Source organism: Meriones unguiculatus, chromosome 3 (genome assembly GCF_030254825.1).
Source record: "Meriones unguiculatus strain TT.TT164.6M chromosome 3, Bangor_MerUng_6.1, whole genome shotgun sequence".
In the NCBI taxonomy this organism is placed as follows: domain Eukaryota; kingdom Metazoa; phylum Chordata; class Mammalia; order Rodentia; family Muridae; genus Meriones; species Meriones unguiculatus.
In genome coordinates this window covers 164,506,149-164,525,031 of record NC_083351.1, presented here as the reverse complement: position 1 = coordinate 164,525,031, position 18,883 = coordinate 164,506,149, and the positions used below count along the sequence as shown (strand labels likewise).

The following is an 18,883-nucleotide window of genomic DNA, read 5'->3' as shown; positions in this document are numbered from 1 at the left end:
CTCAGGGACGAGGGGGTTCAAGGGGGGAAATTTTATACTGTCAAACAAGGAATGAGGCCTGATAATTGTCAGGGCAGTAAATTCTTCCTAGGGTTGATGGGGCAGTGGATTTTCTGGCACCAGGCTGGGAGAGGGGAGGGAGCCTACACCCGCTGTCCTCAACTGAGGTATCAAAGGTTGAAGCTCTCTTCTACCCTTCCTCAATAACCCTAGGCCATTATGGTCCCACACTGTGATTCTACTTTCAAGACCCCTAAGGTACTAGATAGGGTAGGGAAAAAGATAGAGACACGTAAGACTCTATGTATTTGTACTTTTATTTTTCCATGGTGATCTTTGCCAATTCCTAACAAAAATAAATAAATAAAAACTGACAACAACTTGTAAGTTATAGTCTCCTTTAGTATGTTAAGGTACATAACTATCAAAGCTGATATTCACTGCAAACAAATTGATACAATTCAGTACTCTGATAAAATTCGTAGTCAGACAAGTTTTATGGTGAACACAATACAACTGTATGTTCCGTTAGAATCTTCAATAGAAACTTTATGCGAGTGGTTCTTCAGACTTGGAAAGTGCAGTTATAGAGTGTGAAGGGGCAGAAGGAAGATGCACTGTATTACACTCAACAGCAATTTGTATAGCAGAGATGTCTTAGACATAAATATTCTTCAGTTAAAACGTTAAAATATACCCAGAAGTGCTGTTTATGTTCTCCTCCTCACATAACATTAGAAAAAAATTGAAAATACTGAGCAGCAAATCAAACTTTTAAAAATTTTCACAGAAGAGAAATTGAGGCAAAAACGACAAATTTGGTCCAATAAAGGGACTTACAGGTAACTTTATAGTTTGCTGACTGAACGAAACAAAAGTGACACAGTAGGACATGTCATATAGTGGCTGGGTAAATGATTGGTATCTTTTGGCAGTGGAATTTAGTTAGCTGTCCTCCAGCTTTTGGCTTTTCCCCCACAGACTCTTGACAGAGAGAGGGTGTGAAAAATGTGTAAGAGAGCAGGAGAGTTAGAATGGGACAGGGCTTTGCATAGTAAAACTTCAGCGTCAAGTACAGAGTATAATGTCCTTGTTTACAGGTTGCACCTACTGGGATATTAGGTAATTTTGGTGGGAGACTGTAAGTTATGCAATTTTGCATCTTGGGTTGCTTTGGTTCTCAATCTGTGTGTGTACGTACAATATAATGAGAAATCTGTGTAACACATAAACTGACTGTAATCTTTTATGCTTACTTAACTTAATCTTCACTAAAACAATGAGTTTTCAAAGTATGTTCAACCCCAAACCTGAAATCTCCATCAAACTTTTTCATCATTAATATGGTTTTGGGGGGGTATTATAGGTGTAGCCCAATGGTAGTGTTTGCTCAACAGGTATAAGGCTCTGAGTTTTATTATCAGCTTTGAGATTAAAACAAAAATTTATAAAGATATAGCTCTTTCCTGAACTCTTTAAGAAAACATTAAAAAAATACACAAAGCTACCCCAAACTTCTTGCATCGAGTGATGAAGCATGGCTGGAAATTCTCCCAGCAGAACAATATACCAATGTTAAAATCCTCACTCAGCTTCTATAAATTAACTGGCTGTGTTTCGGCTCAGTCCTTGATGAGCTTTAGACTTTTGTCTGGAGAAGCCAAGGTCACTGATATTAGGCCAGTTTTCTCTACATCCAGTTGGTGTCGATGGGATTGAAAATGTGTTCTTACATGGGACACTAGACGTCAGCTAAATCAAAGAAATACACCGTTTAGATCTCACTGGCTTTCCTTTACCTTTGTCTTTTTAAATATGAGTCTATCGGTTAAGATGGAAATGAATAGCTGTGATTCTGCAAAGGATGGAGCTTGTGCATGCACAAGCATGAGTACCAGCATGCACATGTGCATGGCTTATTTTATCTACTTGTTTCTCTCCTGGTAAGACCAGGACTTCCAATGAGAGCTGTGTGAACCTTGCAGGGTTTCCCAGGAGCGGCTCTATGGGCAGCGATATTTTGTTCCCCTGAACTCTAGAGGTCAGAGGTAACTCTTTGTTGCCTGAGCATATGCCAGGAAAAAGGTGGAGGTAGGATAGGCCCTCCCTGACCTGGTATGTGTCCCAGAGAGATTCCACCTAAGCCTGAGCCTTGGCGAGGCAGCCTCCCAGGAAAGGCGAGGTGTGCCGGCATGACTCCTGAGGCAACTGCACAGGATAGTCTCAGTGACTCACCAAGAGCCACAGGCTGCGAGTGGAGACCAACCTTCTGTCTAATGAAGACACACCAATGACAGGGAAAGAGGGCCAGATTTCATCTAAACTCCCATAGGAATGCATAGTTATCTGTAAGGTTAAAAGCTTTCCAGTGTGTTTCTCCTTTGGAAAAAAATATGTTATTTTTCCCGTATTTTCCTCACTTCCCATATTTAGATATATGTTTTCAAAATGTGACTTTACAATCTGAAATAAGATGTTGACTGAACTGTTGGTTGGTAAAACGTTTGAAGACTGGCATGTTAATGTACGTGTATAATCCAAGAACCCGGAGGGTAAGGCTGGAGAATTAACATGAGTTTCAGGCTAGTCTGAACTAAAGAGTGAGACTGTGTTAAACAAACACAGTAACACCAGCAGTAACAAAATAACACAAATCAAAAACAAACAAAAATCCCCTTGAACACACAATTTCAAAAGTACATTTCCATATTAGATAAGATCTGACCAGCATCCTGCTGTATTTTCAAATTATGTTTAATTCAACTTTGATTCTGATTTAATAGCTCTTCAGTAATTCCCTACCAAAAAATAAATACTCTAAAGTGGAGTTCAAATCTGTCTTCAAATGTGGATTTTCTGATTGGTACTCAGCAACAACCTCACATAATGACGTACGCTACCCAAGCGGAGTACCCATTGTTAGGGTGGGTTTAGCGCAGGGGATGGTCCTTGATCCCCTCCAGGCACATCTGCACCTGGCAGCAGAGATGGTGAAGAGGCATCCTCTCCCAAATCAGTGGCTCAAATGTCTGGTGGAGGCACACAGTTGTGTTTGCCTCCCCCAAGTCCCACTGTTATTGCTGTTTTAATACATGACCTTATAGTCAAGTCAATTATCACAGAGATGAGAAGCAGAAAATAAATCACTTATGCAATTGATTTGACTGTATTACTAGGCTCGCCAGCCACTGTGCTAAGCCACGAAATAGTCAAGTCAATTATCAGACACGAGAAGTAGAAAATAAATCACTTATGCAATTGACTTGACCATATTACTCGGCTCAGAGGAATGTAGCTTGCAGACATCCCCTGAGCAACAGACTGGGCCCTGCTCACTCCAAGCATGGCACCAGCCTAGTGAACTTTGAGGCTCTTCAATAAAGCATTGCACTCAGAAAATTCTTACAAAAATATCAGTTTTCTTTTGACATTAAATATTTTACATTATAATATATTAGCAAATAGTCTGTCAAAAATAAAACACTTTCCAAGTGTATTAAAAATATACAGTTATTGACCTAACACATGACCCAACATAAATACTATTAATACAACAAAATATTAACATTAGTCAGGCACGCTATGCCTTTCTGTTCATAGTTCGGTGGTACTGTTCAGACTTGTGGCAATGCAGTGTCCCCTGATGTCACTCTCTCATATTCCTTCTTTGATTTTTTACTTTTTCGATTTTTGTACCTGTGAATAATCAGAAACAAAACAGCACTGTAATTAACAGGTCTAAACACAAACTCTGAAACAAATACATGGAGTCTACGAGCATATCTAAAATGCCCAGACTGATTAGGTTTGAATCAGCCAATGGGAAAAGCAAGAGATCAAGAGAGCGGTGTCCCGAAGTCCATCCGATTAGATAGGAAATGGACGTAGTTAAACAGTTAACACTAGGAAAGGCTTACCATGGGCACAAAGCTGTTAAATGACAGGGGGTATTCTATAGTTTCTCTATCCATTTCTCTCACCAGTGTTACGTTCTGGTACATCTAATTTGGAAGGCATTATCATCAGATGGCTATTTAGAACAAAATCTAGACAATGCTTGTCTGGAAAAAAATTTGCTAACAGTTTGTACCAAGTTCAAACTAAGAAATATGAAATGGAAATATTTTCATGGACATTATAAACAATTCATACTGGTTTACAGGTCCAGGCAACTTAAGAATCTGGGCATGGGAGCATTAGCAGGCCTTCTGGTGTTGGTCTCCTTGGTTTGCCTGTGGTGTATATGCAAGATTAGAGTCTCACAACAGCATAATGCAGCCATGATCATTCAAGCCTTTACAGCCATTGAAGCAGGACAGTCTCCCCAAGCATGGTTGGCTACCATAAAAAGCTAAAATGTTACGCTCAGGATGCAAGGCTAAGCACTGCACTCAGGGTCAGCCGCTTTGGACCCAAAGAAGAGCATGTCTGATTGCATGTGGGTTGATGCCCCAGGTCCCGCCTCTGAGAAAAAGGTATCGGACGGTCTGATGCTCTTTGGGTGGATGACACTTAAATGAACATCGGTACAAAGTCCCAATTTATTTCTAATATCAGAGATCAGACCTCTACTCTTGCCTGATGCGTCTAAAACAAAAAGGGGGAACTGTAGAGAGCTGTGTAATGCCGTGCCTTAAAGATGGAGCTGGTTTCCGCCTTCCACCTTCCCGATGGTGAGTGCTCTCTGTCACAAACAACTCCATATTTGGCTAAAGCTGAGGATCTGGCTTGCTTCCATGTATGTGGACCTATCTGCATTGCCCACGAGGCACGCTGGGGTTGGCTACCCAGAGGCTATTTAAGCTGTGGGCTGGCTTTCCACAGGGTCAGAAGATTGTTCAAGGTTCCTGAATAAACTGCATTGAGAAAAATAAAATAAAATAAAATAATCTGGACAATCTTTAGTTATATTTTTTCCTTAATTATCATTTTATGAGTAGGGGAAAACCCTAATTATTATAGGAGAAGACTTCCTGTCTGTGTTTTATGAAGAAATGACTGTTTCTTGTTTGTCTCTTATACGCACACAGGCAGAATGAAACCCTGGTGTTACACAGCGTGGCGTCTTTGTGAGTACCACAGGGAAGACTCCATCTTATCCCTCTTACACTCTGCTTTGATTTCCAACCAGCTTATAGGTCTGATATTGGGTAGTTTTAAAAGTAATAGGCAACAATACTAACTGGCTTACTTACCATCTGCAGAAATAGTATATGGACCCAGCAGTGATGACAAGAACGAGGAGAATGAGGATCACCGTCAGGGCAACGTATTCTGTGCTCAAGGGCTGATGGACCGTCAGAAAGAAGTGTTCACATCGCATGCCAGTGTAGCCCACGTCACATCTACGGGGTAACATTGCAAAGACAGCCAGTTATTTTAAAGTGAAGTCATGTTATGAGGTAGTCTACAAGAACTAAGTCTACGCTGTGATACAGGAAACCAGCGAGATCTGTTAACAGTTGTCAAAATGAATTTAAAAATCGAATGCAGCGTTGACTTCGTGTCAATGAAATGGCTCCACAATGCCTCTGGGCCAAAGGACTAAAGCAAAAGGACAATTTACGCTGCTGCCCGGGTTCTGGTCCTCTAGAGTGGTTTAGTTTTCTATGTATGAGACTGTTTTCGTTTAGTTGGGAACTGATTCTTAAAACAGTGGCTTGTAGAAAATTGCCACTGCAGTGAGAGGGGAGGCATGCGAAGTCGCCCTCACTATTATACCCAAAGCATCTGTCCACACTGAAATATTCTATCTGTTGTCTCATTTCAAAGAAGTAATAAAGTTTGCAATGGTATCGATAAAGTACATTTCAACAGCCCATAGCGATAGAGTGACTACATGTAAACGGAGAGAAGTCGTGGGCTTCAGAACTGTCGCGGATGCTCATTTTAGTCACTTCACCTGCAGTAATTTTCACTCATGTCCACCAGGTAGATGCACTGTCCATGCAAGCAGTAGCCGTTCATGTCCGAGCTACACTTTGTAATTGACACTTGAGCCACGCGGGGATTGTCTTCCATCTGAACTGTGAAAGGAATGGAAAGTTCATTGACTCCTGTGCTGGGACTCTGGGTGTGTAATTAGCCTTCCTCTAAGGAACTTCATCAGACAGGTCAGGTGTCAACAGTGGAGACATTTCAGGGGACTGGAACTACTCTGCTTACTACATGACCCCAACCAATAAAACAAACACTGAACATGCATCATTTCCAACTGATAAACATTACATACACCCGAACATACAGAAGCCAAACAAAAATGAATCTTGAAGATTTAGTTTTCAGAAGACAACAGATAGACACACACACACACACACACTCCATATTGGGATCATTCCCTCCCCCCAAGTAAAACTTGTCTTTTGCTTGTTTTTTGTTTTTGTTTTTGTTTTTGTTTTTGTTTTGAAGACTCAAGCAGTTCTGAAATTTCTTCCTATTAAATCAATTGAATTACAAGTTGAAAGCATTGATTAATTCAGGAGAATTTAATTCTAAAATAAGCCTTGGTTGGGTGCTTATTTCCAAATCATTGAGATTATCAACCAAGAAAAAAGTCTCTTGAATGTCTCTTGAATAGACATTCCACCATGAACTAGACAAAATTTGAAATGGAGAGTTTGCTAAGGAAATATAACAGTGAATGTAAGAGTTTTACACAGAAATAGTACTGAGGAGGATGATGTAGGTCCATTGGCAGTGTGCTTGTCTAGCCTGTGCAAAGCCTCAGTTTACCCCATGCCACAGCATGCGCTGAATACATGCACTCCCCACTTGGGAGGTGGGTCAGAATGATTAGAAGTTCAGGATCATCCTCAGATCCATGTGAGTTTGAGGCTAGCCTGGGACACACAAGATGCTGACAATCAGTCAGTTAATCAATCAAAGAAACAATGATTTGCCCAAAAAATATTTAGATTTATCCAATGAAAGTGCACTGATTGGAGTACTCTTTCCTGCCCAAATAACACCCAAAAGAAAAACAGTGATGGAAGGAGACTGACAAAATTCCAGAAAGCTTGGTGGTGATGGACAAGAAAGAAGTAGAGAACCTAGAACCATTCTTTGGATTCAGTATTTAGCTGAGACCAAAGCACAGGGAGTTAGTTCTCCTGGACCATGTTGTCGCTGGAGAAAGGGTGACTGTCCATCACTCACTTTGTATTTCTACCTTAACATGATGCTGACTCACACTAAGCATTCCATATATGTTTCCTGCACACTATGGCTGAACCAAAACAAGAACATTTGTTCCTCTTTCACTCTACATCTAACAAGAGAAAATGCATTGTATATGAAATTTACACTTTCCTGTTCTTTATGGGATCTGACCCTTCAAATGTTTTCCAATAATGGCTTTATAATAGATATGATTTTCCTTGTTTTCTCTCTTTCTAAAATTCAAATCTTTATAAATAAATGTCCGATTTCTCTCCCCCTGTTATTCCTTCATGTAATTTCTCTAGATCTCTAGTTAATTATTAGGTTAAAATTGGCACAGAAGGTGTCACTTTCTCTTGTTTCATTCAAATATATTTATTTCTATTTACATTTTACTTTAAAATGTGTAAAAGTGTGATGCTACTTTCATGACATTAGGCTTACCTAAAGCTGTACAGTTATCTTCAGATTCTCCTGGGATACATGAGGGAATCACTGTTGTGCTGATAACTGCTTGGAGAAGGTGGAAACCTAGTTATGGAAGAAAATACAATATGTAAGTAATGCTTCAAGGAGAAACTTTCACTACATTTCTACAAGTCTGTGGTATATGTTGAGATGTTTTGTTTTAAGAAGTTAGTTTATCAAAGTGATAACAAAGTAGTTTATGGAAACATAAATTTAAAATAAGTGATCCCTCTTGTAAATACATTTTAATTTACAAAATATAATCTAGATGAATTGAGAATATTGTTGCCCTTTTGTTCAGGAGGACTAGCCACAGCACTGCCCACAGATAGTAAATTTAGAGATGTTCAAGTTCCTTTCACAAAATCAGCACGAGATCTGAATGTAACCTGAGTTTGTCTTCTGGTATACCTTAAATCGTCTCCAGATTACATCTAAAACCTACAATGTAGATGCTAGGCGATATCTGTTACACTGCGTTGCTTCGTTTCAGAACAGACACTATTCTCAAATGTTTTGAACCCATCTGCAAGGCCATCTGTGTGTCTTATCTATCGCAGGAAGAAACTGGTGAACCACGCCAAGCTCTGCAAGCCCTCACACCTAGTCTTTGTCAGCACTATGAAACCAAAGCAACTGTCTTATTCAGTAAAAACATAAATGTTGGAAATTAGGCATCATAACAACTCAAACCATTTCTGAATTGTGTGGGAAACATGTTAAGAAGAGCCTTTTAATTATATACTTGTGTACACAAGAGCATTTTGCCTTTTCTGCTTAATCTTTGTGTATTTGCACACCAATCCTCTTTGTGGCCTGTAGGACTATAAAATTACTATTATATAGTCAATGCCTATGCTGGTAGTGGTAGTAAAAGCAATTGGCCAGCCTCAAACACGAGCTGTGTGGAGACATTATTCTGTTCATTTTGTCTATACAATTTCACTTCATGCTCTCAGTGACACTAAGGAAGACACCATTAACTTCATCAGACCTAAGAACAAAACAAAACAAGACTGAGGATGAAGAGTTTAAATAAGTTTAAATAACTTCTCCCAGTGATGCACATTAAATGGGCCACAGGGTAGAATTTGGAAATGGGTAATAATACTTGAGCATCATGAATATCATGGAACACAGTGGACTAACTAAAGCGGAGCATTAGTTACACCATAGGCAAAAGGAATGGTGAAATGATAATAGTGTGAGAAAACTCATGCTATGTTTCATGGACAGAGCAAATCACTTCCCCAACTCTCATTTTTTTTTTCTTACAGCGTTTTAGAGAAACTGAAATGTTTTTGTTTTTGCTTTCAGAAATGTTGGACTTATTAGAGATTCCCATAAATATCCCCAACATTCAACTTCTATCCTGTAGACTGAATAAACTATCCAAGTAGTGCCCTCTAGTGGTTTACAGTAAGAGCGTGACTCTCTATAATTTGGCATTTAAATGCATTATTTAATCCATATGGAGAAAAAAAAAAGAGATTTTTTTCCTTTATCAGAGGAATGTTGAAATTATTAGCCAAATCGCACATGGGGTGTTGTAAACATCAGGCACAGATCCCCCTGAAGGCCAGCGTCATGGTTCCTCCTACTGTGTTTCAAACTTGGCACAACAATCCCGTTCTTGGTAAAGACTGTGTACACACCAAATGAGTCCAGTGTGTGCAAATCTAATGTCTTATACAGCATGACTTATTGAGTGACCACAGAGGACAAGACCTGAAGCATCAGTTTTATATTCTGTCAGGAGTTTGGAAGCACTAAAAGCTCTAGCTCAGTGCTTCTCAACCCTAATCATGCTGTGACCCTTTAATACAGTTCCTCAGGTTGTGGTCACCCCGAACCATAAAGTTATTTTTGCTGCTACTTCGTAACTGTAATTTTCTACTGTTATGAATCATCATGAAAATATTTGATATATGACCTCTGTGAAAGGGTCATTTGACCCCCAAAGAGGTCACAGCCCTCCAGACCGCTGCTATAGAAGAATTGTCCCAATAATGTTTCTCCAGGAAATATTAATTGATTTTATAGACCAAAGTTAATCTTTCTTAAATGAAAAAGAAGAGAAGGAGGGCGAAGAGGAGGGAGAGAAGAAGAAGAAGAAGAAGAAGAAGAAGAAGAAGAAGAAGAAGAAGAAGAAGAAGAAGAAGAAGAAGAAAAGAATGAAGTCTGAATTGCACTGTCAGGTAAACAGAGATGTAAACTGTTTTTCACGTAGCCTGAGGTAGAGATGTGTGAATTGGAGGAGAAGCTGGATTCCTTTCCACATTAGTTTTGTTCCACTTCTCAGTACAGTTTTGCCACTCACTGAACAGAAGAATTAAACCCTTTAACCTAGACAGTCTTCTTAACTTGAACCAGGCTTCCAATAATACATGACCTTAGCCTTGTCTTCCCCGTACTTCTTTAGTCAGTGAAAGCACCTGAGGAGGCCTTTCAGTTCTCTCGCCATGAAAGTGCCTTTGTGCTTGTGTGTGCATTTGGGGCGGAGTGGGGGGAGCACTAGTTTCTTTGTCCAAGCGCATCATCCTTCATGTAAAAGTCACACAGGGATGAAAAGGTGCTGATGTCAACATGAGCATTTCCTGCTTGAAATTGCTTTCAACTGTTACCCGCCCCAGCTGGAGGCTGCATCTGATTCCAGCCGGGGCTGTTGAGTGCCCGGTTATTGTTTGTTAAGGTCTTCAGAAGTTGTTAGTTTATCTTCTATTATAAGCTCAGAGTTGCTCATGCTTCAGGTGAGATGTTTGCCTTTGTAGGGTACGGGATGTTTAGCTCAGGGTCTGCCTCCGTGAACACTGGCTTCCCCTGGCCTGTGAGGGTCCTGCGGAGACAGTCCATTGCTCAGGACAGTTTCTGTGAGACTTGCTGTGGTAACCCACCAACAGATACGTTGCAGGTGAAATCATAAATAGTCATATGAAAGTGTGAGTTCCCACCACCGAATGGTAAACCTAGGTCTAAACTGTCCATCTCTGCACAGAGCTGGGCTGATTTCAAAAAGGGTCTTCATTGGTCCCTACCTGTGCCTCTCACAAGATTTTGGAAAATCTTAAATAGAGGAAAAAATGTGCTGATTGGGAGACTGAAAAGCCCACTCACAGATGACTGTAATGTCCACTCCTGTCACTTTTGCAACACCCCTTGACCCTCTCTGAGAACTGGACCTAGAGCATTGCCCATGCTCAGGCAAGCATTCTGTCATTAGCTGTAACCCCAGCCCAGCAGTCACTATTGTAGTAATTGTTTTAGTAAGTCCTAGTGTCATAGCCACAGTTTCCTATTTTATGATTTTAGTGGGTTTGTGTATAACAATCTATGGTTCAACTGCAAATATTTTACTTAAGTTTTTGGTTCCTTTTGAGGGATTTCTGCTAATACAGTCATTCACAAGGTTATACATTTTGGATCATGTCTGTCAAAATCAGATGTGGTGGAAACAATTGATACTAGTTTCTAAGATCCTGATGAAGTCTGTGCAAGGTGACATAGGTACATGATCTCTAAATTCAAACTGGTGCTTAAATTTCAACTTCACCATGAAAAACAAAGACCAAAACCACTTCAGAGACTATTATCTGGGTCACAGGTCCAAATGGGTTTAGCAATCTGATATTCTCTATTCATCTCCCCCCTCACCTTTTGGAGGTTGTATTTCAGTGAAATCTCAAATATGCCAGCAGGAAATGGAACCACTGACTCACAGGATGCAATTCGCCTCTTCCCGGTGAGTCAGGACCCAGCCTACACCCTTAAGCAATGGTGGGGATGGACCGTGCGTGTGCGTGGGAGAGTCTGAGTACTGTCACCGGAATGGGGATAGCCCTGACTGCCGTGGGCCCTGGAGTGCTAGGACCTGTTTGCCCAACAGTCAAGAAGAATACCAGACATACAAAGTATCCTCACTGCCTACAGTTTCTTCTGACCTGCTTCCTAGTGATGGCACTGAGGGGCTCATCCAGAAGACCATTAGAGAGGAAACTGAGCTTTTAACCCTAGAAGAAAAAGCTAAGTCAGCAAAACATTCTCAAGCCTTGGGGGCAGAAAAAAAAACTTCTTCATAAAACAATCAAGCAAATAAAAATGCTCTTAAATAAGTGATGTCAGTGAATGAAAATGTTCACCTTTTTTTCCCAATAGAATCTTTCAGAATATTTAGACCAGAACAGCAAACTCACTATGAATCATGATATTTGCCTGGCCCAAACAGGCAGCCCAATCCAATTTGAATCTTTTCCCCAAGGTTACAGGCTAGCCTGATCTGGAGCTGTTAGGTCTGCTACATTCTTCCAAGGTGTGACAATTAAACTTCTTTGTAACAGTAGAGTCATTGGATCTTGTGTACTTAGAAGAAGTAAAGGAAGTCAAGACCCATTTCTTTTTGTTTTAATTTCATGGTTTACTAATGTCTTGTTTTTACTTGGTTAAAATAAAAAAAACTGTCAAATCAGGTCACTAAAAGATCTACTTTCTTACTTTGCAGTAACAATCTATATTTCAAAGAGTAAGTGCAAATTTTCTTATACTTAATATATATACATAAGCATCATTTAAAGATAAATGAAAAACTGTATTTGAGATAAAACAGCACACAAGAGATTGATACAATACAAATAGCCAAATATTTCCTTTAATTTTGGCAAGTGGCAGAAAAAGATTTAATATGACATTCTTTTCAACTGTGTGCATTAAATTTCATCCCATAGTTTCAAGAGGAATTTCTAGACCATACTTTAAAGTGTTTATATATATTTGAGTTCTCAAATTATACAGTACTAAAGCAGCCCAAGTTAAGAATGGGTTTAAAACAAAAGAAAAACCATGCATTTTACATGATACATGGTGGATATCTCATTCATCCTGGAAGTGTTTCCATAATAAAGAAAAATGAAGGGAACTCTTGTATAAGTGGTAAAACATTAATCTTGGTGTTTGGGAAATTTATGACTTAGAATTCTAAAGATGAGATGTGGTTCTCTGAAAGGCTAAAAATTCATCTGTAGTGTATTTAATTTTTTTCTTAAGGCAATCTAACATAGGGAGACTTTTTACAGCCTTTTGGTATTTGGGAATTTTATTACATAGAATTCTAAATATAAGATAATCTAACATGGGAGACATTTTATAAATATGCTTCCTTCCATCTTGCTTCTCTCCTCATTGATTCAAAGCAAAGATGTAAATCTCTAACTTTGAAACAGAAGCCTCATAAAGGATCAACAGTTGGAATCCAGGGCTGTCATTTGGTGCCTTTTTACTGCACTTATAGTGATGACTGAAGCTTAGAAGACTTCATGACGTCTCTACAGTTTGCTTTCACTGTAGATGATGGAGGCCAAACATGAATCTTTTCACAAGGATAAAATTGTAATCAGTGAACACAGACTCAAAGTCATTTCAACGCTCTTTGATGTTGTTTTAAAAGAGAAGTTCTCTCAAACTTTCAAACAGATTCTCTCAGTCTGGGAATAGAGGCATGTGCTACTGTATCTCATCATGATTGTGTTATTTTTAAAGTTTGGGAGTTAATCTCTTTTCACCCAGAGAACTTACATAATATGAAGCACACATTAGAAGGTTCTAAAGATTCCTATCATCATGAAGATGTAGTTTGTGATTATATAGACTTTGTACACATGGGAGCATCAGCCGTCAGTGAGAGGCACATACACAAGACGGATTTAGCTACAAGAGGAGGAAGGTAGCCCTCCCATGTTTCTTCTTGTTGATTATACGAATGAAATGATATTTCTTTAAAACACATATATTGACCACTTTCTATTTGTGAGACTTTGAACAGGATAAAGAGACATAGTGCCTGCCCTTCACAGAGTCAGTGGAGTTCTATTCCTGGAGTAAGGAAGAAGAAAGAAGAGAGTAAATGAAGTGCACTAAGAATTCAATCAGAACATAGCAAATTTACAATATGTTTACAGGTGCAGAAAGCAGGCAGGACTGCAAATTTGTGGCATTTGTGAGTAAAGACATAAAGGGAGACTAAGGGAATGATCGGATTTGAGTCTGAAGGTTATAAATCGCCAACTATAAATGGAGTAGTTGGAAATGCAGATCCAGAGTAAAGGAGTTGAAAGGAGCTGGTGAAGTCCACTTGAAAGTCAAATGAGATATTCTTGTATGTATGGGAGCCTTTTACCTATTCCAAGGAAACAGCATGGGAAGAAAAATAGATGACTGGGAAACTGTTATTAGAGAAAGTCAGAAGTGGTCAAAGAAAGAAAAACAAGTGGGAAGAAGAGGGTAAGTTTAGTACTGTGAATGGGAAGGAGGCGCAGGGGGCCAGTGGTGCGAGGACTGAAGAAAGCCCTCACAGGGTTCAAGCACTGTTAAAACCAGCACTGGGTGTTGCTAAGCTCATAGGTTTTGTGGTGCTGACATAAAACGGGACTCTGCTCATGTTTGACAAGCATCCTATTACGGAACCCCAAAGATGGCTTTTAAAACACTAGAATAGGCATCTACACTACCAGTAATATTTATTACCAGTCTTGGTAATTCAACCCACGGATTATGGTTGACAATAAAAGAATACATTATGTTAGTGGGTCTCAACCAGAGGCAATTTTATCAGCCAAGGATGTTTGACAAGGATGTCTGATTGTCACAGTAGGAGGTGCTACTGACATCTAGTGAGTAAAATTCCAGTTTGCTGCTAAACGCCGATGCTCAAGCCAGCCCACCACAGACAACTAGCCCATTGGAGAGTCAAAGTAAAAATCCTGCAACAGACTCCCAAGATGCAGGCTCCAGTTCTGGCTCAGTCCATTTTACCCTCCTACTAAGAAATTCTTTATCTCCAGAAACAGAGCTCAGGGGATGAGTTCAGGTAGAGGAATGTGCAAGAGTTTGGATTAAATAAGTCCTCATTCTCCCACTGGCTATCTGCTATTCCTCACTGTTCAGCAGTCCCCAACCTCTTCCCTTCTGATTCTCCATCTTTCTCTCATCTATCTCTGTCTCTCTCTCTCTCTCTCCTTTCCTCCCTCCCCCTCCATCTCCCTTTTTCTCTTCTTTTCCTCAGCCTCTCCCTCTCTGAGCACATACACTCACAGTACAGATGTACACAAAAATGGCTAATCATACTATCAGCGAATAGCGTCTATAACAAGAGAAAAAGGGATACATGGGGGTGGGGGTTAAATCAGATTGAATTGGCACTGAGCAGAGGATTTTCAGAAACTATCGATTAATTTCAAGATATCTTCTGCCTCAGGTACATATCTGCAGAAGCGCTGGTTAATGAAAATGTGTTGGTGAGAGAAGGATAAGGTTCCAAGGTAATCATGAATCGAGTTATGAGGGTTGATGGGTGCAGCACCAGAGAAAAAGGTAAGCACAATGGAGGCATGCATGCTTCCTCACTAAGCCTTTCTATCAGAAACTAAAACGTTGTGACGCATAATGAATGTGCATGTGCACCTAAGCTTGGGGGTCAATAGCATCCATATTTCATATTTATAATTCACGGTTTTGAGGTTAAGCACCAATGTTTTGCTTGTTTTTTTTTTTCCAGAACAAATGTCAGATGAGCTTGAGTATTAGTAACAGTATGCTAGTTAATTGAATCATTACTTTAACTTGAATGCAACTGAGCTTGTATCTGCTCTGTAACTAGACACCCAGACTTATGCAAACATGTTGCCAGAGGATGCTGAGTCTGTCATATTACCTCATTTTTTTTTAATATCCCAGGATTGCATGACCATACCAAGGCTGTCTCTAAGGTTCTCACCTGTCACAGCTTTGGGGAGCCTTCCCATTGTCTTTCAGTGGCATGTTCCTGACAGCAATTACAGACACATTGATAGATAATTTGCATTAGCCTCTATTTAGAGTGCAATAGAGGAAGCCACACCTTCCCTTACAACCTCTTTAGAGAGGATTCCTCACACCTGCCTCTCTTCTCCAGAGATGGGAGAGTCACAAAACTGGACAGAAAAAATCTCACAAGTACATAAAGACACAAGGGATGAAAATCGAGGATAATCTCTTCCTCACTACTTTAGTATATATCTTGGAAAATGATCAAAACAAAAGACCTGGCTGGTTTTGATGACTACTTTGTATATGAAGCTCATATCTAAGGACTACATGAATAAAAATATGAATATCATATAAAAAACATCAAGTATTTTAGCCCAGTTTGAAAGGCTAGGGTCATACTTTCTCTGCTTGGTTTGGAACCAGGAGTCAGCGAGCTCACTTAGAACAGGTTTCAAGGCCAAGCACAGTCCTAGTTACTCTGGAGTCTCTGTTTGAACCTGTCATTTTGACTATCCCCACTAGCCTTTGGACGCACTGACTCCTGACTCCTGCTAAAGAGTGTTTGACTACCTTGAGTCCTAGTGTCTGCATTGGTCAAAAGTGCACCATCGTATCTGGCTTTATTCATTGAGTTTTCTAAGGGTAAAATAGGGTGATGGGTTTCAGTGCCTACCATAAAACATGGCTGGCCCATTGCAGGCATTTGATAACAGCCAGTTTTTGTCCCACCTCCTGGATTTGGATTCCAGTGCTGAGCCAGACACCCCAATTATCATGTAGCGAGACAATGCTGAAGGCACCTGGGGTACCTGGGTCAAAATCCAGACAGGAGAGTCCCGTCAGCATGTGTTCTGCCCAGGTGTGTCACTTCAGGTTACAGCAAGAGTCGGGCAGATCATAAACTCTCAGGGTCAACAGAAGGCAATCCCATTGTCTCACTGGGATTCTGCTTCTTATGTTTTTGAGAAAGTCTATTTCCTCTGCCCAATCCTCTCACCATGTAGTGAAGCCAGACCAAATTGCCATGGAGATGCCACTCCTGGACATCCTCAGAAGCCCATTCGAACAGGAATGAAATGTTTGACTTCACATCAAGTGTCACTATACATAACTCAAAATAAAAAAAAAAATGTCTCATCCTCCCTCTGATCTCACAAGATCAGAAAGGACTGGGCTATCTTCACCCCTTTACTTAATGTTCATTGAACTAAAAATGCTAGTCCACTGAGACCTGACCTCTCTCAGCTTATCGTATGTTTTGTATGGAAACTTAGGTTAGTTTCCTTGTGCATAAAACAAGAGCATTGATATCAAACATTTATAAATGTAATCGTAATAAAATAGCTACTTGAAACTGTGTACATTGGGGATAGATGGTGGAACTTATGCTCATAACCATAAATGCATGGGTATTCCACCCAAGCCAGAAGACTACACTTAAATCTGAATATCACTTTCCTTTGAGGGACAAAGTCTGAGATGCCTAGGCAATCTTTTCGCTGGGGAGGGGCACAAATTGCAGCATTATAGGTGGCCTTGCCCTTTTTTTTTCCCCTACATGCTCTGGGATGAAACGGTAAGGCCTACCTGCATACCAGACTAGAGAGACACAGCATAGAACTTCAAACAGGAACTTTTCTAGTGACAAGAACTATCTCAACAGACTGGGAAAACAGAAACTGACCTAGCTCATTTGGAAATGGGCTTGGCAGCTGATGAAATAGGCGAGCTATAATTAAGCACTGTCATAGGAGGTAAGCACTTTCATGACAACAAAAACACACACAACACACACACGCACTAGGTGGGTAGAAATCAGGTTATTCATGGGCTCTTGCTATCTCACATTAGAATACTCAGTGCGGTACTCAGAACAGACACTCACATTGTTCTGATAACACCTTGCAAGTGGGGGGAAAAAAGCCACTGCACCACTGTGCCCTTTAGGTTCATTTCTAACTCAAGGGAGACTGCCGCCCTTCTGCACTTATCATTTTCACGGAGACCCCCCAAAAAAGACAGCAAAAGCAGCTGTTGGTGGTGACTCTCCCTGCAAGGCACTCGTAGGCTGCCTTTTACAGAAACCACAGATCCAGTTTCCACTCCGGTTCTTGCGTTTAAACCTGCGAACTGTAACTATGTATAGTATGCAGTTCATTAGGGCTCCTAAGCCCTCCCTGTAGGGAGTGTCGAAAGAATAATTTAACTGTCACATCCTGCACAGGTAGAGTCTCAGGGCAATCTGTCTCATTGCAGGTTCAGGAAGAATGTGAGACTGACGGCTTTTATTTCCTTGTTCAAATGTTCGTATTTCGGGAAACTCATCCGATGCTTAAGAAATGAGGGAAAAGTGATTAAACAAGATAAAGCAAAAGAGAGAGAGAGAGAGAGAGAGAGAGAGAGAGAGAGAGAGAGAGAGAGAGAGAGAAATGGTACAACAATATCTCTCCCACTTGTACCCCTGACCAGAGGAGCTAACTCATCTCAAAAAGAGAACTACAAGGGGGCGGGGGAGAGGGAGAGAGAAATGCTGGGGAAAGAAGCTGTCCCTGAGCAGTTGGCAGTTTCCTTCTGGACCTGCACAGCTCTCCTGGGCCCCAGCAGCCCTGCTGGAGCAGTCATGTCCCAGAGCCCCCTGGTCGTAAACCGGGTCCTTTGCACAAAGGTCTCTCTCTACCAGGCTGAACCAATCTCGTCCTGCCCCACCCCAAGAAAGTAAATCATTATCTATCAGAAGTGCTTCCCATACCTTTGGAGTTCTAGAACTGCCCCATTTTCAAAACAAAAATCAACCTTTTTCAACCTTTAAAACAATTTTTTTTTTTTTTTTTTTGTCCAGAAAAAGAGACACTTAATTCATGCAGAACAGAGAGCAGTAATGTATTTATCTATGGAATTAAATTTTAACACCAATCCGTCCTGCACCTTTCCTATCCCGCCGGTGGAGAGACAGACTCTCACTGAAGATATCCTCTTACACAGAGTGCACTTGAACCCGACAGACAACTCTGTACTTGTCCTATGACAAACGCACGGGGCCTTCCCCCTTCTCTTCGGGGGCGGCGAGGGCTTACCCAGGCAGAGCAGCGCCAGGACCCGAGCAGCAGGGAGAGTCTCCATCCTCCTCTCTCTGGTGCAGCTTGCAGAGTGCAGTGCGGCAGGGAAGGGAGCCAGGAGCCTGTGGCTGAGCTGAAGCGGGGCTGATCCGGGGACAGAGGCGCTGTGTCTCTGCGCTGCCAGGCAAGTGAGCTCAACACCCAGGCGCCAGCGCTGTGGCCTTTATAAGTCTGGGGAGGCGCTTAGGCACGCGAGGACTAACTAGCGGGTTGTCCAGGGTTTCCTAATGCCGGCCCCCGGGGGGAGGAGTGGTGGCCGGCGGGAGGACTGGCCAGATGTCATCCTCCCTCTCAGGAACACCTGAGAGGAGGGTTTGAGGAATGAATGTCCTTCTAGTGAGCCTGGG

General features: G+C 41.0%; 1 protein-coding gene across 1 annotated transcript; it reads right to left on the bottom strand.

Moving 5' to 3' along the window:
- Nucleotides 1-315: 315 nt before the first annotated feature.
- Nucleotides 316-18,680, bottom strand: Ereg (epiregulin). Its single transcript, XM_060380928.1, has 5 exons — nucleotides 18,495-18,680; nucleotides 7,603-7,689; nucleotides 5,903-6,026; nucleotides 5,196-5,345; nucleotides 316-3,696 (listed from the first exon to the last, which is right to left on the bottom strand). The coding sequence occupies exons 1-5, from the start codon at nucleotides 18,538-18,540 to the stop codon at nucleotides 3,615-3,617; spliced, it is 489 nt and encodes a 162-aa protein (XP_060236911.1). The 5' UTR covers nucleotides 18,541-18,680; the 3' UTR covers nucleotides 316-3,614.
- Between the last annotated feature and the right edge of the window lie 203 nt (nucleotides 18,681-18,883).

Bases quoted from the DNA above. Each gene is read 5' to 3' on its own strand.
- Ereg (XM_060380928.1), bottom strand. From the start codon at position 18,540: ATGGAGACTCTCCCTGCTGCTCGGGTCCTGGCGCTGCTCTGCCTGG. The intron at 7,690-18,494 runs GTAAGCCCTCGC...TTCCATAACTAG, and splicing joins CCTGGCGCTGCTCTGCCTGG to GTTTCCACCTTCTCCAAGCA. The intron at 3,697-5,195 runs GTAAGTAAGCCA...GATTATTCACAG, and splicing joins ATATACTATTTCTGCAGATG to GTACAAAAATCGAAAAAGTA.